General features: G+C 41.1%; 4 protein-coding genes across 5 annotated transcripts; 3 read left to right on the top strand and 1 right to left on the bottom strand.

The window, feature by feature from the left end:
* The first annotated feature begins 1,815 nt into the window (after positions 1 to 1,815).
* Positions 1,816 to 4,795, top strand: LOC104426304 (probable ATP-dependent RNA helicase DDX46). Its single transcript, XM_010039303.3, has 6 exons — positions 1,816 to 2,560; positions 2,727 to 2,778; positions 2,915 to 3,004; positions 3,785 to 3,849; positions 3,961 to 4,110; positions 4,202 to 4,795. Exons 1-6 carry the CDS (start codon positions 1,889 to 1,891, stop codon positions 4,250 to 4,252), a joined length of 1,080 nt encoding a protein of 359 aa, XP_010037605.2. The 5' UTR covers positions 1,816 to 1,888; the 3' UTR covers positions 4,253 to 4,795.
* A 2,918-nt stretch (positions 4,796 to 7,713) lies between these two features.
* LOC104426302 (E2F transcription factor-like E2FE) lies at positions 7,714 to 11,211 on the top strand. Of its 2 annotated transcripts, none has more exons than XM_010039301.3 (11): positions 7,714 to 7,893; positions 8,002 to 8,069; positions 8,189 to 8,241; positions 8,330 to 8,407; positions 8,502 to 8,555; positions 8,671 to 8,782; positions 9,047 to 9,114; positions 9,227 to 9,299; positions 9,389 to 9,450; positions 9,578 to 9,992; positions 10,659 to 11,211. In XM_010039301.3, the coding sequence occupies exons 1-11, from the start codon at positions 7,799 to 7,801 to the stop codon at positions 10,748 to 10,750; spliced, it is 1,170 nt and encodes a 389-aa protein (XP_010037603.1). In that variant the 5' UTR covers positions 7,714 to 7,798; the 3' UTR covers positions 10,751 to 11,211. The 2 variants fall into 2 exon arrangements, with proteins under 2 accessions (XP_010037603.1, XP_010037604.1); XM_010039302.3 differs by having other exon boundaries at positions 7,715 to 7,893; positions 9,227 to 9,296.
* A 291-nt stretch (positions 11,212 to 11,502) lies between these two features.
* Positions 11,503 to 16,699, bottom strand: LOC104426301 (mannose-1-phosphate guanyltransferase alpha). Its single transcript, XM_010039300.3, has 15 exons — positions 16,248 to 16,699; positions 15,803 to 15,900; positions 15,577 to 15,677; positions 15,405 to 15,483; positions 14,884 to 14,944; positions 14,679 to 14,725; positions 14,516 to 14,608; positions 14,285 to 14,375; positions 14,000 to 14,048; positions 13,311 to 13,427; positions 13,071 to 13,218; positions 12,502 to 12,594; positions 12,357 to 12,425; positions 12,010 to 12,052; positions 11,503 to 11,915 (listed from the first exon to the last, which is right to left on the bottom strand). The coding sequence occupies exons 1-15, from the start codon at positions 16,303 to 16,305 to the stop codon at positions 11,815 to 11,817; spliced, it is 1,248 nt and encodes a 415-aa protein (XP_010037602.1). The 5' UTR covers positions 16,306 to 16,699; the 3' UTR covers positions 11,503 to 11,814.
* Positions 16,700 to 20,359: 3,660 nt separating this feature from the next.
* On the top strand, positions 20,360 to 21,044 carry LOC104426300. The gene has a single exon (XM_010039299.3). The coding sequence runs from the start codon at positions 20,498 to 20,500 to the stop codon at positions 20,750 to 20,752; it is 255 nt and encodes an 84-aa protein (XP_010037601.2). The 5' UTR covers positions 20,360 to 20,497; the 3' UTR covers positions 20,753 to 21,044.
* Positions 21,045 to 24,684: the final 3,640 nt, after the last annotated feature.

Raw genomic sequence — 24,684 nt, 5'->3', positions numbered from 1 at the left:
GGTAAAGAAAGACTTATTCATAACAACCAATGCGTAACCCGCATATCATATGACATGATCTGTACCGTTTGCTTCGTTCGAACGTTTAGTGACATGCCCGGAAAGTCGCCTGTTTACTTTCCTAGAAGCAGACTCTTTCCAAGTTTGTCATCGGGTTGATTGCAGGGGTCAGCCAATAGGATGCTGCATGGAAGCACACCGGAGCACGCCCCTTGTTTTCTTGGTGATTGTAACACCCCTTTCCATTTCGATAGTGCGGAGCCGTACTAGTTTTGTGCTATAGATAAAAGGGGAAAAGATAGAATTTTTTTTTTACATTGATAAATAGAACAAAATACTTGGACGTGACTAATGGAATGTCTTTCTTTCAACTTTTGTTTTTCCTTTCAAGTAATCAAAAATAGACGTCGCTCAATTATCAAGCACTATGTTCTACGATGAACTGAAGTGAAATATTTTACTAACCCAGCAAAAAGATCACATGTGTACAAACGATGCAGAACCATTATGTTGTGGCTATTAAGATTAATAGGGCACGACCCATTGTTGAGGTACATATGAGTCTATGGCAATATAAAATGTGAAAGACAGTGATAAAACTTCAATATAATACAATGATAATACACTTCACCTCGTTTATCCACATGGATTAGCATGCTTTCATCACAGTTTGTCAGAAAATCATGTTCTTTGAATACTAACATATGTGTTAGACATGAATCACTAGCTTATATGACTATCAACTCTATGAATTTTCTTGGTTCTTTTTCCATTGGGTACATTTAAGATGTGCACATCTCGTTTCTACTTCCACGGACACACATTAAAGTTGCGTTTGGTTTATATTTTTTAAAGGATTTTTTATCTTTAAATATGCTTTGGGTTCTCAGCATTCTTATTAGGCAAGTTTCAAGGCTAATGAACTTTTCAAAATTGACCTTGCTTATATTTTTATATTCCAATCTTACCCTCATAAGAAGCGATCATTTTCTCTAACTTGCCTATGTAGGTTGCTAGTGAAGCTCTACCGAGGGCACAAGGCTAGCATATCTTCACCAATAGTCGCCAAGGGTCGCAGATCTAATAGGCAAGATTTGGAGGATTGTGGCTCAAGTGAGATATCGCAAGTCAAGAATTGCCAAGGTCAGTGGTCCTAGTATCTCGCTTCACCAAGGTCAAGGTTCATTAGGCCAGGGTTATGTAAGCCTTTTCTCCCCCAAGCATACGTCGCTGGAGTGCCTTGCTAGGGTCATATAATCTTAGACGTTTCCATGAAGGAGACTATAAATAGTGGGAATGCCTAGGTCCACACTTAGATCACTATCTCTATTTGTAAAATTTTGGTTCATTTTTACTAATGTGTCGTTTATACAAAACAATGTAAATGATATGATATATTTATATTCAATTTTATTACTGCAATCATAATATTTGATAGGATATATCAAAATTTCTTAGATTTCATATTTTATGATATTTATTCTCATCTTGATTAAAAATCCAAACGAACAAACATAACTTAAGATAACATGCAGCTTTCCATGACAGAGATGATGAAAGGAGGGCCTTCCTCTATTCTTCTTTTTTAAAAATTTTAAGCTACTTAAAAAAAAATACACCGAAATCACAAAAATTATATTTATTTTAAGCAAACACGCCTTGAGCCTAAGTTTGTGTACGGTGTCTGAATATCTAGGTACAACAATACTCGAACTTTGAGAACAGCATAAATCAAATGGGCTCATTTTTTAGACCCAAAGGCCCAATTAAATGGCCCGATAAGGATCTCATTTGAGAAATGTCCGGCCCAAAACCTTCTTTCCCTGCTTGCGCTGCTTCTTTCTTCTTCCATTTCTCCCCCGTCGGAGAAGCACCGGTATCGCCATCGATGGAGGAGGAGAAAGCGGCGGCGTACTACGACGAGCTCACTCGGAAAGGCGAGGGAGCCGCGAGGTTCAAGCAAGGGCTCGGCTTCTCCGCCTCTAATGACTCGGCCCCGCATCCCTCCAGGGGATCGGCCTTCGTCTCCGCTTCTTCCTCGTCCTCCTCTTCGTTCATGAGCAACTTCGTCAAAGCATCGAGCCCCACCAGAACCTCGCAGCTCGAGAAGCAGTCTCAGCTCGAGTCTATCCAGAACAAGCTCAAGAGGAAGCCGGATGATGACGACAAGCGTCGGTCTAGGGTTTCGGATCGGAACGACCGGGGAGATCGCGGGAGTCGGAGGCACCGGTCGAGGAGTGCAGAGAGGGAGAGGCGGTCGAGGAGGAGAAGCAGGAGCACGGAGAGAGATAGGTATAGAGAGAAGGAGAGGGACAGGGATAGGGATAGGGATAGGGAGAGAGATAGGGATCGCAGGAAGAGAAGTAGGAGCAGGAGCAGGAGTGCGTCGCCGCGGAGGTCCGGGAGGGCACGGGGATCTTCTCCTCGAGAGAGGCGGAGGTCGGAGAAGAGTCGGAGTGATTACAGAGAGAATAGGGAAATGGAAAGATCGGGGAAGGCGCAGAATGGCGGTGGAAAGGCGGTTGATTATTCGCGGTTGATCGATGGATACGATAAGATGGTAAGCTAGTCTTCTTAGCTTGAGTTTTGAATCTAAGCAAGAGGACATTGCATGTCTATGTTGATGCTATGAATGAGTAATGCCTTGTCCAGTTGCGTCGAATTGAATCGGATTTTGTGACTTTAGTCTTGTTCTTAAACGTTGTAAGCTTTTGTTTCGTGAACAGACTGCAGCTGAAAAGGTTAAAGCCAAGATGAAACTTCAGCTTGCTGAAACTGGTAAAATGAATGTCGTCTTGGTGATTCTACTGTCTGCATTCCTTTCTGGAACATTCTCTGGGGAAACATATTTCCTATGTTGTCAAAAGATATGGTCGTTCTTTTAGGCTTATTAATGTTTTGTGATGAATCGCAGCTGAAAAAGATGAATCAAATGGAATGGGCCCCGGCTGGGAAAGATTCAAGTTTGACAAAGATGCTCCACTCGATGATGAGGAAATCGAAGGTTAAAGCCTTACTCCCACGTGTTTTACCGTGCATGCAAACATGTTGTTTCCGTGATTTCAAGTTTGTTGCTTGGGCTTTGCACTCTTGTCAATTGTGTAAACTATAAAGAAGTTTGATTGAGAATGCTTGTTTTGCTTTAACTTGCAAATGTTCCAGTGGCTCTGGTTTCTCACTTGTGACTCTTGTCGTTCGAGTTGTGTGTGTATCTTATTAGTCAAGTGACCTGGACAGTTTGTTGTTTGGATTTCTATTCACACCTTGTTAGGTAGTTCTCTCCCCGACGCTTGGTTCCAGTGATGCACATTTCAGCATTGATGAAAAATGCTGTGATCACGGAATCATTGAGGCATGCTAGTTCAATTACATTTATTTTCCAACGGATGAGAAGAAAAAGTAGTTTAGCAATATTTTGAAATTATCCTTCTTTGAGTTCACGAAGAGTGGCCTTTTTGATAAAGGACTCTTTTTAGGGAGGCTTAAGTTTCGATAAGGAGGAATTGGGGTGTGGTTTGCAATCTTTTGATCATATGGTTTTCATAAAATTGGTTTGCTTCTGCTCTGACACTTTACTAATCAATAGCATAGCATGAACATAGTTAGTGCAAATTCCTAGTCATGATTTTGGAGCATACAAGGGATTTATTGTAATACTTTTAAAGCTGATCACTGTGGTAGTGGCATTCTCATAGCAGCAACTTTCTAATTGCTAATTAGCACGGACAGAAACCTGAGATGAATTCAATGGACTACTGACTATGGACATCCATTGTTTCTGCAGCTGCTGAAGATGATGTAGCCCTAGTCAAGCATATTGGGCAGAGCTTCCGTTTTTCAGCTGTAGAGGTGCTCTGAAGTCTGAATTTGGTTAAATCAATCTAATTGCTCTGATAATAGAGGACTACATGATAAAGCATCTTTTGTAAGCATCTGATTCTTTTTTACATTACGGTGAAGGCGAAAAGGGAGGAACAGCTAAAGGCTGCACATGATGAAGCCATGTTTGGATCCTCACATACTTTACCAGTCGAAGAGCAGGAGCCCAATGTGGAGAATGAAAACAAGAGTGTTGAGAATATCCCTGTAGCAAGCCTCGTCAGCGAAAAGGTACAAACTTACGTCAATTTCTCCTAGTTTTCATTTGAGGTGCTTCCTCAGATACTAAGGTGAATCCAAGTTGTGTTTCCCATGAAATTAGGTACTGGCTAGGCAACAAGGTTCATGGCGTGACCGTGCTCGAAAAGCATAAGTGAAAAAACAGGTCGATGGAAGAATCTGGAACCCTCCTTTTATGGAATTGCTGAGGAGATGTGCTTTTGAAAATTGGGAAGATTTGGAAAGGAATGTGGCGGGCAGAGTTTTCGGTGGCATGGGCATGGACTGGGAGACTGACCAGACTCCCTCCTAAATTCTCAAGGTCTGCACGAAGGAATGAAGCTGCATGGTCCTCGGTGCTTTTCCCCTTCTGCAATTACCTGGTGACCATGACGATATATTGGTTAGTGCTGTCAAGCTTTTTAAGGGTACAATCGACGGTTGCAACCTGTGGATAGTGTGAGCCGCCTGTCGTATTGAAATCTGATTTTGAAGATCGCTGTCTTATTTGTATAGCCATCGGCCAGATTATATTCCACCGGTGCTGTAACACATAAGTCGATCCGATTCCTTGCATTTTGGGAGCCGATGTCAACTTGTCTTCTCCATCGTATCTACTAGAACATTGGCAAATGCTTGCGAATCATGCATGTAACTTAATACTTTAACTATTCAATGGAATAAATCTTGTACGAGACTCTCGTGTCTAAATTGAAACGACGATGTCATTTGTTCAGGAAAGATGACGACGGTCGTTCAATTTGACTGTCCGATGTATGCAGTATGACGTGGTAATAATGAAAAACAGTGGACTCTCTCCAGCAAATTTGGCCTTTACAGTATGAACTGCATTTGAGTTACATCGCCAAAACGTGAGAAATACTCAAATTTTGTCGCGTTAGATGATTTTTGCGTTCCACGTCTCCATTTCAAACCGAAATCGCCTTATGACCTTTCATTTTATCTGCTTCCGCATTGAATTACCCATTTTCTTCTCATAGTCGACCGCCTGACTCCATGTACGCGAGCGTGCTGCGATATTAGGTTTGCTCATTGGAATAGCATTTCTTTTTAATTTAAAACTCTACAAACCACATGTGTTGTAGGGGTGAGCAGCGGTTTAGGGTCGACCTGACTGACCCCTGGACCGGCCCAACCCCGCGCTCGATCCCTGGTCTGGTGACCCACGGCCAAGTGCCTCTGGCGGGTTGGTCGCCAAGTCCAACAGTTTTGGGTTTGGCCCTCTGGCCCCGAGAGTTTTGGCCTGGCCCAACCCCGACCAACCATGTATATTATATTATATTATTTATAATTCTTTTATATATTCAAACATAAGTAAAATTTATGTTATATTATATTATATATAATTCTTTTATATATTCAAACCTAAGTAAAATGATGTTAAAGTTGTTGACTCCTCATGCTCATAGTCATGGACAGACGACATCCAATTCCAAAAGGCGTGAAGTTTACGCCGTAAAGGTCTTCACGGCCTCCTCCTCCATAGTCTAGACTCCATAGTACATTCTTCACCGTGAGGACCAAGGACTCCTCATAGTCATGGACTTGCGATGTCCAAAATGGCGAGAAGTTTATGCCGTAAATCTCCTCACGGCTTTCTTCCCTAAAGTACGTTCTCTTCCATTTTGTCTTCTTTGTTCTTCAATTTGCCAAAATCAAAAGTAGCAACATCCCGCTCGCCTCCGGTTGCCCGCGCTGCTCACCTTTGACCGTGCGCACGCCTTTGCGTGCCGCTCGCCACTCACCACTGCGCCCTTTCTTGTCGTCACCTGGCCTCGCTAAACGCTCACCACTCACCACTCGGGCCGCTAGTCTCGCTCAACGCTCGTCGCTTGCCGGGGCCTCACTAAACGCTTGCCGCTTGCCGCCTGACGCTCACCCCACTCAACACTTGACGCTTGCGCTGCCACTCGCGCCGGTCGCCTCACTTATTGCCGTGTAAATCAAAAGGAAAAAAGAAGAAGCCCTAATTAGAAACCCTAATGCTCAACTTGCCCTTGCTTTCCAAACACAACTTGACTAGCGATATCTACTTTGTGCTTCATTTGAGATCTTGTATTGGTATTTATAGTTTAGTTGTACAATGCCGCATTGTCGATGGATGTGTAATTTGAATTTGTAGGTTTACTTTTTTAGGGAGTATAAAAAACATGACGAAATAAATTATCGATCGGTCCCGGGTTGACCACAGAACCCGGCCAGGGCCTTGGGTCGGGTCCGGTCCTTGGTCCCGCTCGGTGGTCGGTCCTCGGTCCTAAAATTGAGGACCGACACCGCACGGGTTGGTCCTAGGGTTAGAGGGTGGCCCCAGACCAAACCCTGACCATGCTCACCCCTAATGTGTTGCATTGATATCTAAATTTAAAGGTAATTAAAAAGTGATCTGCTTTAGAGTGCGTTTGATTTAGCTTTCCCAATATCTTTTTTTATTTGGTAAAAAGCTTTCCTAATATCTTTTAGCCTCCAAAACCTCTCGAGAAAATATTGAAGCGTTTGGCCAACAATTTGAAATAGTTTTTGGTCAAATGCTAACTTTGAAAATGCTAAGAGCCCAATACTATTCACACCCAGCCTTCTAAAGTAACATTCACAGAATGTTGAAATTAAGATTAAAATATTTTTTTTCTTTTAAAACTATCATCACAAATTCTTTAGTTTTCCAATTTTGCCCCTTTGTGTAACTATTAATTTTTTTTCATGCAATGGCAACTCGCGACAATAGATCCAGCCAATGAAGGGTCAACAGGGCCAAATCTGATTAACAAATGGCCAACAAGTGCCTAGTAAGGGCTACCCAATCTCAGGCAACTGTTGCCTAGGTTGCAATACTCAAGCAAGTGCGGCTTGAGTCGGAAGACCCAGGTGGTGGTCACTTGGTTGCACAATCTTAGGTAACCATCACCAGTATCTTGTACAACCTAGGATCATTGCCTAGGTCACCCAAGTCGCCTAAGGTCAACTCTCACCAAAAGTGGCTCGAGGTTGGGCAACCTCAATCAATGGCTACCAACGTCAGATCTAGCTCATTAGTGGTTATAACCCTTTGTTGGCTCTAGCAAAGGGCTTATGTTTCTTTTTAATAAAAAATAATATACAAATTATAGTCAAAACCTATTGCAAAATTTGTTTTGCCAAACACTGCTTAAACTTAAAGCCCTTTTGCAAACTACCCATTTGTAAAGTGTTTTTACCAAACATAATTTGTATTCCTCTAAAGGGTTTTGACTTTCAACATTTACATTAAAACTTACTTGCAAAGTTGAATCAAATGCACCCCAATATCTTCTTTTTTTTGTCGGTCTTATTCTAACACTTATTCTCAACTGCTTCTTTATAGAGCGTGGAAATCGAAACTCCCCGAGAATTCGAATCCTCATCTCCCTCTTTCAAGTTGGAAGGGGGGTAACCCCAATGGTTACACCCCAATATCTTGAAATTTGCAAAACAAAATAATTGATTGGGGTAATCGTAAGGAAGGCCCAAGACACCAGCCCTCTCTACATCTTCAAATCAATCGTAAGGACTAAGGGGGGCCCAAGACACCAGCCCTCTCTTCCATCTTCAAGTCAGTGGTAATTTCGCGCTCGTGTCCTTTTCAAAATTTCAAACCCGCCAAAAAAAGGTCGCCGCCTCTCTCTCTCTCTCTCTCTAGCTGTTTCCGTTCATCGGAGGTTGGAAGATGGCGTCGATCCCGTCGGTCAATCCATCGGAATCTCTACAGAAGCTTCCCAGTTACAGCAGGAAGCAGAAATCCCTCGGCCTTCTTTGCTCCAAGTTCTTTCTCTCTCTCCCTAAATCTGTTTTTCTTTTTTTTTAATTATAAAAATACGTGTCCGGTTCTTTATATTGGACATGCTTGTAAATCTTGAATGGTGGATGCAGCTTCTTGAGATTATACGATCGAGAAGGCGTGGACTTGATCGGCCTCGACGAGGCCGCGTCGCGATTAGGTCCGAAATCTAGTTCCTTTTTTTTCTTTTCCTTTGGTGGCTGCCCCTGATAGTTTAGGGCAAGACCGTGCGTTTATTCGATTGAATTGGCATAATATGGGGAGTTTTGGGATTTACAGGCGTGGAGAGGCGACGGATCTACGATATCGTCAACGTTCTGGAGAGCATTGGAGTGAGTTTTTGTTCACCGGGGTCCTCCTTATGGAATTCTGAAGATATAGTCTTGACTCCATTGTTGAGGGAATGAACGTGATTTTCAGGTTCTAGTAAGAAAAGCCAAGAACCAGTATACCTGGAAAGGGTTCGGAGGAATTCCCGGGGCTCTAAAAAAGCTTAAGGTGGTTCTCTCGCTGAAATCCTATACAAGTAAGAACCGTGATTGGAGTATTTTCAGAAATGTCTAATATAATTCACTGTTGGTTTTCAATTCAGGAAGAGGGGTTGCGGGAGAACTTCAGCGTATCCAATTTTGCTAGCTACAATAGAGTGAGAACACGGGAACCCTTTTGTTCTCTAAGCTTTCAGAATGCATCAATTCAACCAAAAAAAAAAAATTACTTTCAAGTGCGTCGCTTTGATTCAACCCCGGTGTTCTTTCTAGGTATCAGATGACGAAGAGGACGATGAAGTATATTCTGATCCGAACATTAGTAGTCAGGAGGACCAATCCAACCCTGCACCGGTGCTCCAAGCTTCTGGATCAGCAACATCAGGTGATCTCTTTGGAGGCTGTATTGTACAATTTTGCAACTTAACTTTGGATATTTAGCTGTTTGTTTGAGCCCATTTTACAACATTTTCTGCTAATATCTGGTGGCAAATTCTTTGTTAAGTATTTTACTGAATAACCCGATCTAAGACAGTTTTAGTATGATCACTGGGGAAATTTGGAAGGATGATATTTGATTGCTCTGAGCATCCTCAACTATCACCATCAATTTATTATCCTGAAACCTTTCTCTCGGGTGACATCTCAGATAATAGAAGAGAGAAATCTTTGGGACTTTTGACTCGAAATTTTGTGAAGATTTTTATCTGCTCAAATGTGAGTCTTGTACTTCTGTTCAGTTTTAATTTGTGAAAACTTCTCATTTGCTCTCCACTGTTATAATGTGATATGTGAGCGTTCACATCTCTGTATCATTACAATTGCTAAGGTGGCTGTGTTCTCCCTTGATGAAGCTGCTAAAATATTGCTGGGAGATGGTCAGAGTTCAATCATGAGAAGTAGTAATCATCTTCCCTCTTCGTGTCTCATTTTGCTGATGAGGGGAGCTTGGAAAATCTAATTTGAGTTTTCACAATGAATCATTCTGCAGCCAAAGTAAGGCGACTCTATGACATTGCCAATGTATTGTCTTCTATGAACCTTATTGAGAAGGTAAAGATTTCAAGTATGAAGCACGAAATTGTCAATACACTGAGTGCTGTCGTACTATTCACCAAATCTTTCTTGCTAAAACGGAAAATAAATCCTAAGACTTCGATGTTTCTTTGGTCATATGCAGACCCATACTACAGATACGAGGAAGAATGCTTTCAGGTGGTTAGGGCCCAGAGAGAAATGGACTGGATCTGTTGATGCTCTAATCATCGATGACCCTAAGAAGAGAATGTTTGGTACTGAAATCACGAACACTGATTTCAAGAGAAATAAAATGAGTCCCTTAGTTGAGGGAGTTCCAAACATCAATTCAAAGGCACAAAAACAGTCGAAGAACGAGAAACTAATAAAGGAGCTCAGCAGAAGCAAGTCAGAGCAGGACTCAAAAGAGAATTCAAAGAGCTACCAGTTTGGTCCTTTTGCTCCTCACAACATTCCCAAAGTCATTGCCTCGAGGACCGAGAACAGAAGTACGCAGCATCAACCCCGTGACTGGCAGAGTCTTGCATCTGAGTATAGTCCTCAATATCACAACCAAGGTATTTCATGTTTATCAAGTGGTGTATGATGAAATTAATGATGTTTAGTAGAGAGAAATCACTAGCTGGAGCCGATGTTGCCATGGCTGACATCCGAAGCTGTCAATTATTTATTGCAGCATGACACCTTGGTCTACAATCAACTGCTAGTAGTTGAAATTACACTAGAAAACCAAGACAATTTGCTTCCAATGCATTACTCCATCGGCTAAAAACCCTCACTTTACAAGTTTGAATCTTGGCTGCGATGTTAAAATTCCAGGCCATCTCAACTAGATTATCACCAAAGTTAGCTTATTGCAACTGTTAATTCATCTTTACTGGGGTCAGGGTCATGGTCATGCTATGTAAGTGAAAAGTGTCATTATCTAGGGCCGTCTAGTGTCTGTCTGATTGGATTTGGTTCTGTACAACGTCCTGGTGAAACCTTTAGCTCAGGCAAATACCAACTTTCCAAAGTGAAAAGTGAACTGCATCGTCTCAACCCCCGCTGGGTCACCAGAAACACGTACATACACTACCTTCTTGTCCTTAAAAGGTCAGTTAATGCAGAAAAGAGGCCCATTTGGATTTGTTTTTTCCGCTTTTCTAGTCGATTGAAACATCTACATTGCACATTGACATGCGATTCGTTCTCACACCATTTGTTTTCTTATGATGGTGCAGCCTTGAGGGATATCTTCGGCCACTACACGGAAGCATGGAAGTCTTGGTTCTCTGAAGTTGCTGGGAAGAGCCACTCTAGCGCAGATACATGATGCTCCCGGGGGTCTCTCTGAATTTGGCAGGCACCTAGCCGATTGCTCTTCATCCTCCATTGGAAAGGGAGGTGATCTTGTTTTGTGCATAATCTCGATGCCGTAACTTTCAGTAGTCTTCTTTTGTACATCACAACATACAAGCATATTACCATTCTACTCGTTTGGTAATAGTCGACTACTTTGATGGGCACTCTCTTCTAGGCGGCATCCAGTTTTAGCATGCGTATGATCACGTCGTGGGGGGCAAGTGTGAATTGGAAGAGAAGATGGCGCAGAAATAGATTGAATCTTAAGGTGCTGCAGCACATGATGTATGTCGTCGCTGCATCGAAGACGGATACGAGGGGCGGCAAAGGATGGATAGATGCAGCATAAGACAATTCTTAATTTGCATAAATTGCAGTTTTACCATATATAGCTCCCTATATGATAACCCGATTCCTTGATTTTACTATTCATTTTCTATAGTAGAATTCCTCAAACGTGGAGGGGATAAAATAGCTGAAGCCATGAAAATATCTTACTTATATAGAACCATCATGGTTACTTCAGTTACAAGATGAACCATCTAGGATTTTCTGGCCCGAAATCCGCTGAAGCTACATAAGTAGAGTGGTGATCGGTATTCCCGATTCCTCTCATGAGTGTCTAAAGTAACTCTTCATCAATTAATTTACCAAAAGAGATTTTTTTTTTTTTAAAAAAAAAAAATCCCCAGTTTCTGAAAAGAGATTTGAGGGCTTCTGCAGTTCAAGAAAAGATCCCTCACGGTCTTTCTCATTACCATGTCTGAATAACCAGGAAATATGTCACACATTCTGCTCTAGTTTCAAATACACCATATACAGCCCACGATAAGCTAGTAATCTGAGAGCTTTTTACAGTTCAATAGTAAAACATACAAGCACAACAATGAGAATGGCAGATTCTATCTTCGGGTCGTTAATCTCAGCTTAAACCCTTATTCCAGCACCCAGTGTCGAATTCATCAATCATCTGAACCATCCATCAGGTGCTATCCGCCAGTATCACCATTATTATTGTTTTGCCGAGTAGCTGTATCATAAAATTATCTCCTCTTGAACACTGATATTCATAGTCTTGTTGGGAAGGACGATGCTATTGATTACCACCACCTCATCTTCAACGGTCACAGCTTCACCTGCATTAAGATACTTCCACATAAGCTCAAAGCTGTCCAAATATCTACAACTTGACGTAAAACTACATAGGGATGGGAAGCATCTCAGAGGTACCGAGGATTGTTATTCCAAGCTTCGCATTGTAGTCTCCTCCACCCTGTAATCAGTAATTTACATAAAATTAATGGCCCAAACCCATTCAAGAAACTGAATGAAAAAGGACACATGATGAATAGAGCGAAGCTTTTATAAGGCATTCTTGTTGTTAAGTATATTCTCAAGCGCAAGTTTTTTAAACTATAAGCCTGAAACGAACTTCTTTAGCATGTTGAGGGGAGGAGCTACTGAGTGAAGCTAATATAACCTACATCTTTGCATGCACTATTCAGAAGTTAGAAAGCAAACTGTTATTTACTCATCCATGATAAATTATACTATTCTGGCCAAGTCTTTTCACTTGCCTGGGCACGTGACCATTTCCCAATGGAAGATTTCCACCCAATAATTGAATGAGTAACCACTGCATTTTCCTGAATGAGGAAACACATAAACGTCAAGCTTGTGATCAAATTGCTGCATTCTCATATCCTATGAGTGGTCACCAACCTTGATCTCGACATCATCGAGGATGATACAATTCATGAGCCTGGCACCTGCTCCTACGCGTGCGTTAGCTGATATGGAGACATTAGGTCCAATCTGCTCCATACAAAATATAGAAGCTTCAAATATAAATTGGGAGGGGAAAATATCAAAATGTACCAAAGGACTATGTAACTACTGAGAAACTTTTGAATGGTTAACATCCATAAAGTGGTGTAGAGAATTCATATTTTTGACAGTTCTATTGCTAAACATGTCTCAGCAATTAAAAATAATTGGCCAATCTCAAAGTTGCTCAAGTTGATATCTGATCTTTTCAAACTTCTGTCATATGGATATTAATACAAGCATCCACTCAAATGATCCTGATGAAACCTTGACAATTATATTAAACAAAGAACAAGAGCAACACCTTACATTAGAATAGTGAAATTTTTCAACAATATGCACATATATTGTTCAACATATCATCATGTAAGGGAAGTTTCAATGTTCAAACATCATAAGATATCAGTGGATATAAACAGATAATTCAAGCAAATCAAGAAGAAAGTAAAAAAAAAAAAAAAGACCTTGGCAGTTGGGTGCACTTTCGCCGATGGATGAATATAGACATCACCAATAATGGTAGCACCCTTTGTACCATCTCCACTTGCCAAAAGATGGGGAGAGGTTGAGCGAAACTGTGCAAGATACAAACCTGAACATTTTAAGGACATTCTGCAGGATTTGAAACATTAAATCAGTTACAAGACCATTCAAATTTAAGTTGCCAAAAATAGATTGAACAAACACTATTATATGCAGCATACCCTGGAGTCTTTATTTGTTCCCAGAAGTCCATGGTTTCATATGTATATAGCTGCCTTTTTCCAGCTAGAGGTGATAAGATATCTTGATCCAATCGCATGAAATCTGTGGGGAGATTTCTGTTGAATTGCATGTAAATTAGGAACAACAACATAAGAAGAGAAAAAGGATTCTAATGCTAAGACAGAAGTCACAAAACAGCCAAAAACAGGGCCAGAAAACATGAAGAGCATTGTCAAACTCATAAACAATGAATGAACACCAAGTCATGTAGAGTATAAACTGCAACAGAACAAAGAATGCATTCATTAGAGAAGAACTATTAGACTTACAATATTGAGTCTGAAAATATCTCCTAGACAGATTTGACAAAGCTCCATCACATGCAAAAACGATGTACGAGCCATAATTCTCAACAGAATTTCTGCTTGATTTCACTACATAGGCAGATGGTCTATCATTTTCCATTTACTTCCATTAAAATAGATTGCCAACAGTAATTTGTTTAGTATCATTGCGCTATTCATCCTCGTTGCTCAAATAGAAGGCATACTCAAGACAACAAAATCATCAGAATTAGATTGCTACAAAATGATCATACAAAGTCGCAGCGTGGATAACCCATGCCTCCACTGTATAAGTAGATGTCCCAGCAAAGAGCAGAAGGCTCTAAAAAAAGTGACATGCATACCTTGTCGCTGGTTGTAAGGCCTCAAAGCTGGATACACGTTTCAAATTGGCTGGGAAATAATGAAAAGTCAGTTCAAAACCACTTTAATTATAGACGCTGCTCCAAAGTAAATTGAAAAGCCATACATGAATTCTTAATTAGCAAAGAAGATTTTAGTCAGGAAGCTGCAGAATTTGCTAAAATTCCAAAATGAAACATTTTCCAGTAATGAAGTCTGCATCTAGAACCTAAAGGACTTCAGCAAAAGCATATGTACACAGCAGTTTCTGCATCGATTTAACTGACCTCTGTCTTTCCGTTGAGTGGACACATTGCGGATGGCACTGAATATTTCTGGTGTAAATATGTAAACACCACAATTTATCAGGTCACTCACCTGCGTCATGACGTAATATAAGATCTTCAGGGGAGAAAAACTAAAAAATATAATGGGTTGTGAGATGAATGCCAATCTAGACTATGCCAGAAGCTCAATTGTGCAAGTTGGCTAAGAAAGGAATCTCTTCAAGAACATACAAATGTCTCTGGTTTCTCTGTGTAATGCAACAACTCTTTGGTACTTGGATCAGCTATAAGTTCACCAAACTGGCTTGCTGATTCTGCAGAGACCTGAAGGACATACAAAGAATAAGAGACATGAATGGAGAGCCTACAGAAAGACAAGAAGTAATCAACCAACCTTAATCACGAGAAGGGTTCCCATCGCACCGTAACTTATATGAGCCTCTGCAAATATGACAGGGAAGAATGGAACTAAGATTTCCTCGACCAACAAATAATGGTGGGGTAGCTTCCACAGCAACCAAAGAAAAGAAACCACATAAAAATTACAATCATCACAATAGGAAAGCAAAGTTCATTTTAAGCAAAAGGACGATAGTTACCAAGCATTTCTGGCAATGGGAAACTGCAGCAAACATCGCAGTTCAGCAAGAAGATATGAGACTACAAAGAAACAATAAGCAAGGCTATCAGTTTTCTAGCTGGAAACTACTAAAAGAACTTAACAATTAATTAAGTACCATGGAATCCTAAATCCACTGCAATTATGCGAGACAATAAAGAGGCAAATATTTGGCCAGAAACAGGCAGAAACTATATTCAACTGAAACTGAGGACGGTTAATTTAAGTACAGACAAACTTGTTTCAACAGATTAGCTCTGAAGAAAATCAAAGGAGACCAAGACTGCTGTCAGCTGCGTTTCAATTGCTTCCATGGCAGATATAGTCAGTCGAGACCTAAAAGCCCAACTTCGGATCCAGTGGCAGGACCCCAGAGAATGGGTAGATCCCAACGGCATGAAGTAAACCTTGCCTTGGTGCACTTGAGATTGAAAAGGCAAGAAGGGAAGAAAGCAATGGCGTACTCAATACAGAGAAGGGGAAAGGCATAAGAAGTCAAACCGGGCTGTCTTCCATTATCAGATCTCTGAAGTTATACAGACCACCAGCAGAACCATGTGGCTTGTCTTCCTTTAGATATCTGAAAGCGACGACAAAAATTACAACAACATCCAGTGAAACCAATTGAGTGAGCTTCTAAAGTGGCCTACATGCGAATGTGAGAAGAACTTGCCTGACGGGGACCTTAAGTTCGTTCGAAATCGAGGACACGTACAGCGCGAATTCACGCTCCTCATAGAAACCCACGAGATAGATCTGAGCTAGATTTGGAATCTACACAACAACCGGCGTCCCCAATCACTTTAAATTTGCAGTGAGCAAAAAGGTAACGGTACCCAAGCAATCCACAACCAGCAAATACTCTCTCAATTAAATATATATCCAAAAACAAGACGTACTCTTTTACAAGCAGAGATTGGATGGTGAACCATGGGCTGCCCCGCTAAAGGGAAAAGCGGCTTCGGAATATTCAGCGACAGCGGCCGAAATCGAGTACCTGCAAGATGGGAAACAATCACGCAAAACGCAACAGCGTTAGTAGATGATCCAAAGCGCACAACTTTCCTCCACATTAGAACGCCCGCATTCAATTCATTTCACAGTGCTCGACATCCATGATTGGAGAACACATGAACAGGTACTTCCCATCCGGTTCGAACCATAATTAGCTGATTTCCACGAACAACACCGACATTCCGACAAGACACAAACACGCATGCAGACGGGTACTGCCACTTCTGATCCGGCAAAAACGCATTCGACGCAACTAAATCCGGCTCGACTTCCAGGAGGCCCCGAGAAGCCGAATCGGGAGGAGGGAGGGAGCCCCCGGGGGGGGCGTACCTTTGGTGGGGCCGCCGACCATGATGACGGCGACCACTCTCTCCTCGGCGCTTCCCATCCTCGGGGGGGGGGGACGGACCAAACTAGATCCGGATCTCGAGCGAGCCTGGAATCGCGAAATGGAGAGGCGGCGGGACTGAGAGAACCGGGACGGATGAATGAATGCGGGAATCGACCCGCGCCGGTCGATTCTCGTCGCGTCACTCACTCACTCCCCAAAATTTGCCAGTACGCCTCGCGCAGCTTCGTCGAAAGGAGAGTACAGCAGAGAGAGAGAGAGAGAGGGAAAGGGATTGGGGGGGGGGGACGTTCGAATCGTGATCCGGAGGAGCGAGTGGTTCTGAGTTTTTTTTACGGTGGGAGCGCCTCCTCCGCCGTGCATGCAGCGAAGCTTCCCTCCTCCTTTGTCGTTTTTAGCTTTTTGCCTTGTCCTGCTCCTCCTGCTTCTCTGTTTTTCCTTTTTACTTTTTTTTGTTTTGTTTTGGAGGGTGATTTCCGGTGCTGATGAATGATGATTGAGTTGATAGAGATAGAGTCGCGAGGCATGCCATGGGGTCCGTACTTTTTCTTTTTTAATCGCGAAATTATTGATGGAGGCCGAGAATTATTGGCGTAAAGAATGATATCTAATTCGTCTGAAAAGAAGTACACGTAGGGCACTTGATGAGGATTTATTTGATTATGTTTTCGAATTTGCAGTTTTTACTCATGGCTTGCTGAAAAGAAAAAAAAAAAATTAATGTCCAATGATCTTCAAGAAGGAAAGGGAGGAAAATACTTGCGGTTTTGAATTCTCCTCGCTCTTTTTGCCCCCATGGAAACCTTAGATTTTTCGAAATTTTCGACTCTGAAATTTCTTTCCTTTGTTTTTTCACAATCTCCTTAATATAGCATTAAGTTCTTAGCAAGTGTTGTTGAATTGCTCGTTGATAAAATGCTATTAGAAAACAACTCACGAGCTTATGTGATTTTCGGGGTAGAGAGAGAAAAAGATGGGAGGCAAAATTTATTTTCCAAAAGAACATATGAGTATGATTTTCGAATTATACAATACTTTCTTTTCTAAGCCAATTGAAAGACTTACCGAGTTATAAGAAAATGTGTATGGACAATGAGAATGACTCACGCTTTTTTAACCTCTTGAAAAAATTATTCATCATGTATTAAAAAGAACATGATTTTGGTAAATTGAATTTTGGAAAGAGAAGGGGGATCGTTTTTCCATGATACTCCTAGTCAAAGTAAAATTTATAGAAGGGATATGTGAATGTTGTTTGTAAAGAAATGTGAAATACTCTATATCAACACTTGAATATAAAATAATAACCATAATAATAATATTATACCCAAATCATGACTCTATTATAAAAAAATTGTGTTTTACTATGATGATGATTTCTTCACCTCAGTTAGGAGATGGATGCAGTCGTGAATTTGCATAATTTAGGATTCCATGGCCTAATTAATTTTGCGAGTGAATTAGATCTTCTAGCAATCAATTCAAGTAGGTCAAATGTCTATGATTTAGAATTAAGAATCGAATCAATAGTTCTTAGCTCCACGGACCTAGAACCGGGAGGCATTCTAGATCCAAAATCAGCTGAGTTCCTTTTCCCTGTGTAAAAGAAATTCCACCTTTTGAAGCGCTTAATTTACCCTCGGTCAATTGTAATGTTCGTAGCTGCTCACATTGGAGGGCGAAGTTTCACATCTTGATGCAAACTCAAAAACTACTCCCAGGATTGGTTATGGGACTAAGCTCGGGTGGGCTGGTCGCGCGCTTCTAAATAAGGTCCGTGGGCCGAACCGAAGGGAGTTCGGCCGGGGATCTCAGTCAAACAATCGTATTCGGTCGTTGATTGTTCTTCAAGGTTCATGGGCCTCGGAATTTGGAGCGCAGATCTCGTACATGAATGAATCTAGAGCTTGCTTCGGTATTAAACCACAAGAAGTTCCCGTTACTTGTATGTACCAATTCTAGAAGGATTCGATAGTTGACTCTTCTACCGCACAAAATTCCACACCCCCACCCCGGGGGACGGGTCTAACCCTTGTTCTAATTTAGAAATCTTCAATTTTAGATATAGTTTAAATCTATTCAGAACTTTTCTTCACCTCAAAAAAATTCCCCAATTTTAACTGCAATCTCAATTCCATCTTGTACTTCTTCTTCTTCTTTTTAAAAAAAAATGTACAACTTTAGATCAATCCTAATTCTAACTCAAATATTTTTTTATCCAAGAAAAACCCCCAAACTTTCACTTCAACTCTAAATCTATCCCCCGTTTACATGTATTCCAAGTAGGCATTAGTTATTAAACATGGCATCCATGCATACTTGCGAACATGAAATTTAGGTGCCAAGTCGGTCAACATAATACAAAAAAAAACAGAAAAAATTGAGAGAGAAGTTTGCCGACTATTCATTGTGTACTATTCACCTCCTCCCTCCTGTCTCGTCTCGCTCCTCCACAAGCCGTTGCCCTCACGACGTTGCCGCCTCTACCGTCTCTTGCCTACGATGTTGCCGGCGACCCTGGCCCCCCGTCCAAGCTCGAGGGAAACCATTGACAGTCTCGGATGAGCCCGATCAGCCTTGCTATCCCCTTTTCCAACTCCCAACTTCTGCAACTCTCGATCTAGGGCCAACGATGGTTGTTGACTTCCCACAACTAGCTTGGTCTAGACCTCAGTTCGGGATTCCCTCGAGGCCAAGCCGAACCCTAGATCCGGATCGAGTTCCCCGTGCTCAGCTCTCCCCTTGTCGACAGCGACTTTGGAGGATGAATGCTCTGCGCGATGACTCAGCAGAGCATGCAAGTAGATACAGCCTTGAGGTAATTGAAAAAGAACCCAAAAATAGTTTGAAGCTTGCGGTGGCCATGGCAAGCAGCTCATGGCCATGGACGCTACCAGCCTGAATCGTGAAGCTCAAGCGGCCATGGCCGCATCTCTCTCATTTTCTCTTCTTTTTTTATGTTGTCCCACGTGACATCTAAATTCCATGCCAGCAAGTACACATGGATGGCAAATTGAATAACTAATGCCTATTTCGATGGCAGGTCAACAGGGGACATAGCCTGCACCTAGCGATGAATTTTTTTAGGACCTCGGTCCCTTTCAAAAATCAAGAGATAGCTATAAAAGTGCATTCGTTGAAATCAAATACGGCACAAAATCGCTCAACTGTTATGCTTCATTGTCATCGAAATAAACATCAAATCGCTCAGATTCTTTTACTTGTCTACTGGACTAGACATGTGAGGAGTAACTATTACATACTGCCAATATATACGCCTTCCTCTCTTGTAAATATAGATTCACTTGCCATTGAATGAATCCTATAGATCAAAAAGCATCCGAGGCATTGGGTTGATGTCATATGAAGACTAGGAGGCAATTGCTTTGAAAGGTCAAGGGCATGGCCAATTGTGGGATAGAATATCTGTCTTGGATCCCCATTAATTTATATTGTCAACCCTTCACGTATCATTTCATTTGCAAGGAAATGAGCACAATCCAATAGCACCTAATTAAGTTTCCAGAATCTCTTATATTGGCATATATAAGTGTCAAAAAATCATTAATGTGATCTCAATATACAACAAACAAGACACATTTAAAAGCCCAAATACAACATATTAAATGACATCACGAAAACATAATAAATTCAAGAGATGAGAGCATGAATTATCATGTGCGAACGCGTAAAGATATGCTTTAGACAATATGAACCATGTTTAGGTATTTAACAACAGAAATACCGCATTCACATGAATGCGACCGCATTTGCTTACAGCTGCAACGTTTCCGGTCAATATTTTCTAGATACATCCAGAAAGCCGAGAAAGCACGCGGATCCAGCGCAGCGGGGCGCGGTGACACCGAACGGAAGGGAAAGGTGTCATCGTCTTTTCACCCAGTAGCAAAATTCGGATTTTTATTCCCCCTCATCCCAGACGACCACGTGTCAAGCTCCAATTGGACCATCGCTTCTAGATGTTGGGCCCACCCATTGCCGAAAACGCAAACCGCGAAGTTGGACGACGCACGCGTCCAACGTTGCAGCCGTTCACCTGCTACATATATATCGAGATCGAGCTGTGGCAGGAACGAACGAAATCTCTTCACGCTCATTTCGGGTCCGGAAACTTTTCTACGTCGCCATCTCCACCGCCTTCCCCTCTCTCTCTCTCTTTCTCTCTCTTAGAAATTTTCTTTCGTTCTTTCGGCATCCAGATCTGGTGAACATGGCGGCGAACCAGGAATCCTCGACGTGGGCCGATCAGTGGGACCACACCCCGGAGCCGGTTTCGACCCCGGGGCGTGCGTCCAACAGGCTCGGCGGATCCACCAGGACCGACCGGTACAAGCAGAAGGTCGGGGAGGGCCTCGTGAAGACCAAGACGGCGGCGTCGCACGGCGTGCAGAAGGTCAAGGAAGGGACCGCCGTCGGGTTCCGGTGGATCAAAGACAAGTATCACCAGACCACTCGGAAGCACTAGGGCTTATGGCTGGCCGCGCCGGATTTTTGTATCATTTGTGATTCCTTCTGATCATTGGTTCCTTCTTCTTTTCTTAATAAGGATTGGTCAATCCTGCGTACTCTTTCTAGGGTTTCATGATTCGTGTTGGATTATTTCATTTTGTATGTACTCAGAGGTATATTGAGTTTTAGTTTTGGAGATTGGACTTCATCCATGCATATGTATTAGTTGGAGTTTCATCTGTGACTTTGATCTTGTGATTTATGTAAATTTCTTTTGGTTCAGCCAATCCATTTTTTTTATTCAATTACCTGACCTGGCTCAAGCTCTTCAGATGTCCGATTGGGTCAATGCTTGAGAAAAGTGATACGTCGGTTAACGGTGGCTTGACCAGACAACGCTCGTGTTGGCTTCACGATATAACCTTTCTGTTAATTTTGAGGAAGTCGTGTATGAAATCAGAAGATATGAGCCCCCTCGAGCTTGGCCATCAAATGGCGTGTCTCGGGTAGTGATGAAGCACCTATTAAGCAATTCACGTTCACAAGTAATACCTCAAATTGCGAAAATACTCCTCCCTATTGCCCGAACGGGAGATGTTGCAAGTGCGTAAGTAAGTGGCGAGCATAGAAGGCGCACTCGAAAGGTAGGGGCAGCAGTGTGATTCTAAATGTCATTGCTAGATTGAGATCTATGGGACGGTGAGGACGTCGATTGCCTTGTATCGAGTAAATTGCACGCGTTAGTTACGTGTAAGAATGTTTCATCTATTTGTGCATTTGGATTTCGACTTATCCACATGTTATTTTTATTTGTTGAATTCCATGTGTCGTTTCACATGGTACAATTGATGCAAAAAATACTTCCTTATGAATTCGAGGGACTTAGACATTTGCGAGAAAGGAAACAATCCAGAGTTGAAAAGTCTTTTCCTTTTCCCTCACTCTCTTTTATCTCAAAAGTCTTCTTCAACCTTCAGCCGAGGGAGAGGATTTGAGTTAGTCTGACTCTCCCCTTCCTCTTTTCTTGTTCTGTGTACGTTTGATTGTTCTTTTCATGCTATTTCTTCTCTCCCAATTTAGATGTGTGGGCTCTCTTCTCATGGTCTAATGCTCGATTTGAGAGTTTGAACTCCCTCAATCTAATTCTAGATTTGGATGTCATCCTTTCTCGATCTATATCTAGAAGTTTAACAAATATGTTTTTGGGAATTCAATACCTTCTACGGGTTTTCTACCTCCAACTTGAATGATGATTGCATGAGATTCAGTGTCTTGTTGAATCACGAAAATTTACTCCTCCAAATGTGAAAACTGTGTTTATTCAACCTATTTGGTTGTTTCCATATGGCGATGGTGTGGAGGAACTTGAATTTAGGCATGCAATGCCAACTAGCAACATTGTAGTTATTGGAAGAGAAATTCCAGTGTGTGTTCATCACTGATAAAGAAACGAGATTTAGTGATTAGCCGTTAATTTTTTTGATTGATAGATCCATTTTTGTGAAACATGTGTATGCTTCACTTTGCCGGTACTCCATTGATCCTCCTTGTTTTCTAGATATGGCTTTGCTCTTCAATATTTTTGCTCTGTTTCAGTTTGCTTTGTCACAAAAATTACGTACTTCTTATGTGTTTTTTTTTTCAGCAATGAATATAATTTTCTTTCGATAAAGAAAAAAAATTTGGGGAACTTATGCTGTTGTGATTGTTTTTTTTTTTTTTTGGGGGGGGTTTAGCGAGGAGCCGTCAATCTGGGCCCAAGCAAGCCTTTTGGGCTCCCGATGCAGTATGCGTGGGCTTCCCTAAAACCACGTAGATGTACAAGTGAATTGACAGAAAAGGGCTTCCATGGATTCATTTTTGGGGCCAATGGCCCAAGGCCAACTTCCACTTCCGTAAATTCATTCAAGTCTACTTGTGAAATCGCCACCCCACACACTCAGTCGAAAACTCCTTTTTTTTTTTTTTTTTTTTTTTTTTTGCTTTTTTCATAAGGAAAAAGGGTGAAAAGCGTCGATGACTCATCACGATGCTAGTGAAAACAGAACTATATTATCTCCCGTCACGACACAATGCATCGACAAACCAAGACTTTTTTAGGCTAACCTAAAGATACTTAAAAGAAAGATGTTTGAGTATTTAAGAGAGAGATATACTGTCAATAATAAGTTAAAGCTAGATTCGACATCATGATGAAAAGACTCTCCTCATTCCTTTTATCAATTTCGGGTCAAGGACTACAATCAAAACCCTTATTCTAGTGGAATAGCCAATCCCGAAACATGATCTTGAATATGGCTTTGGTAAGATTTTTCTTTTTCCTTTTCTTTTTCCTTCGCTTCGTTGATTGAATTGGAATTACTTGTTTCTTCAACCTACGCATCATTACCGTGTGTGCCGGAGATCCCAGCTGACGTGGAAAAGCAGCAACTAATTCGGTTTGCCATTGTTAGCGACAGTGAGAGGCCAACCCAAATGCACCTTTTGATCGGATAAAAGAGTTATTCACGCGGCAAAAATATCTTTTAAAAAAATGATATACTTATTATACTACGATCACTTTAATTCTAATTTTTTTAATTATGTCAATTAAATCTCGATTTTTAATTTTTTAATTGTGTCAATATAATCTTAAATCTGTTGGCATATTGTCAATTCAATCACATACTTTTTAATTGTGCTGCTTTAGCCCTAAATCTTTTAAAGCTTTATCAATTTAGTACTAGACCTTTCAACGAATTACCAATGCAGCAATTCTAGCTAATTTTGATCAGAAATTGCTAATGCGGTAGTTCAGTCAATGTCAATCGTCTTATATGGTATAACCGATGATGTTGGCGATATTTCAATATTGTAAAATTTTCGATTTTTTATTATTTTATCGTTTTATTTTGATTTTTCTTCTTTTTTCTTCATAGGGCTGACGACCTCTACTAGCCATAGGGCAAGGGCCAATGACCCCCAATAGCCCCAAAGTGAGGGCCGTGAAGCTTGCACTGGCCTAAAGCCAAAGCGAGGTGTCTCGACCCTAGCCTAGTGGCCGACAGAGGTTGCCGACCTTGTGAAGAAAAGAAAGAAAAGAAAAGAAAAATAAAAATTTAGAAAAATTATAAAATTGTCTACGTTAGCACTAGTTGTTACAAATAGGATAACTGATGCTAGCAAAACTATAATGTTAGCGATTTCTAAGCAAAATTAGCCGGAAAAACTAAGTTGATAATTTGTTAAAATGTTTAAAACTAAATTGACAAATTCATAAAGGTTTGGGATTCAATTGACATAATTGAAATATTTATAACTAAATTGACAACTTGTTAAAAGGTTTATGATTGAATTGACTATCATATAATAGGTTTAGAATTTTATTAATAGATTTCCCGTTATTTACCTAATTCCTCGAATAATGCAACTTGCCAAAAAGAGGAATTTGTTGACAAGAAAATGGATGTGATCGCTCTAGATTGGTCATGCCGGATAATAAATTATAGCATTTGTCTAATCTTTTTTTCACTTTCCTTTCCTTTGAAGTCGATACTATCCCTCAAAACAAAATTTTATCATATTCATGCATGACTTGGTGTGGAGAGAGAGAGAGAGAGAGAGAGAGAGATTCATTGATAAGAAAAGCAAGTTGTTGTGTGAAAGGAATCAATAACTTGATATAAACCAAGAGGCAAACATCGTGCCACTTCACTTGGTCGGATGAAATTGACACACATCTTGCCTTTCAAGACTCTTTTACATAATTCCAACAATTTCTGTCGATTCTCAAAAGCTCACGGGAATGGAGTCAAGGCTCTCACTTCCATAGCATGAATAGTTGAAGCAAGTAATGATACGATATTTTAGTCATGGAAATAACACTCATATATACTGAGCTTATAGAGAGAGAGGGTGTATCATCATAATAAATTGGCATTTTTATAGGGGTTTGGTGTATGACCTTGA

The sequence above is a fragment of the Eucalyptus grandis genome, chromosome 11 (genome assembly GCF_016545825.1).
Source record: "Eucalyptus grandis isolate ANBG69807.140 chromosome 11, ASM1654582v1, whole genome shotgun sequence".
Classification (NCBI taxonomy): domain Eukaryota; kingdom Viridiplantae; phylum Streptophyta; class Magnoliopsida; order Myrtales; family Myrtaceae; genus Eucalyptus; species Eucalyptus grandis.
Note: the sequence above shows the minus strand (reverse complement) of the source record. Positions and strands in the feature narration are given on the sequence as shown.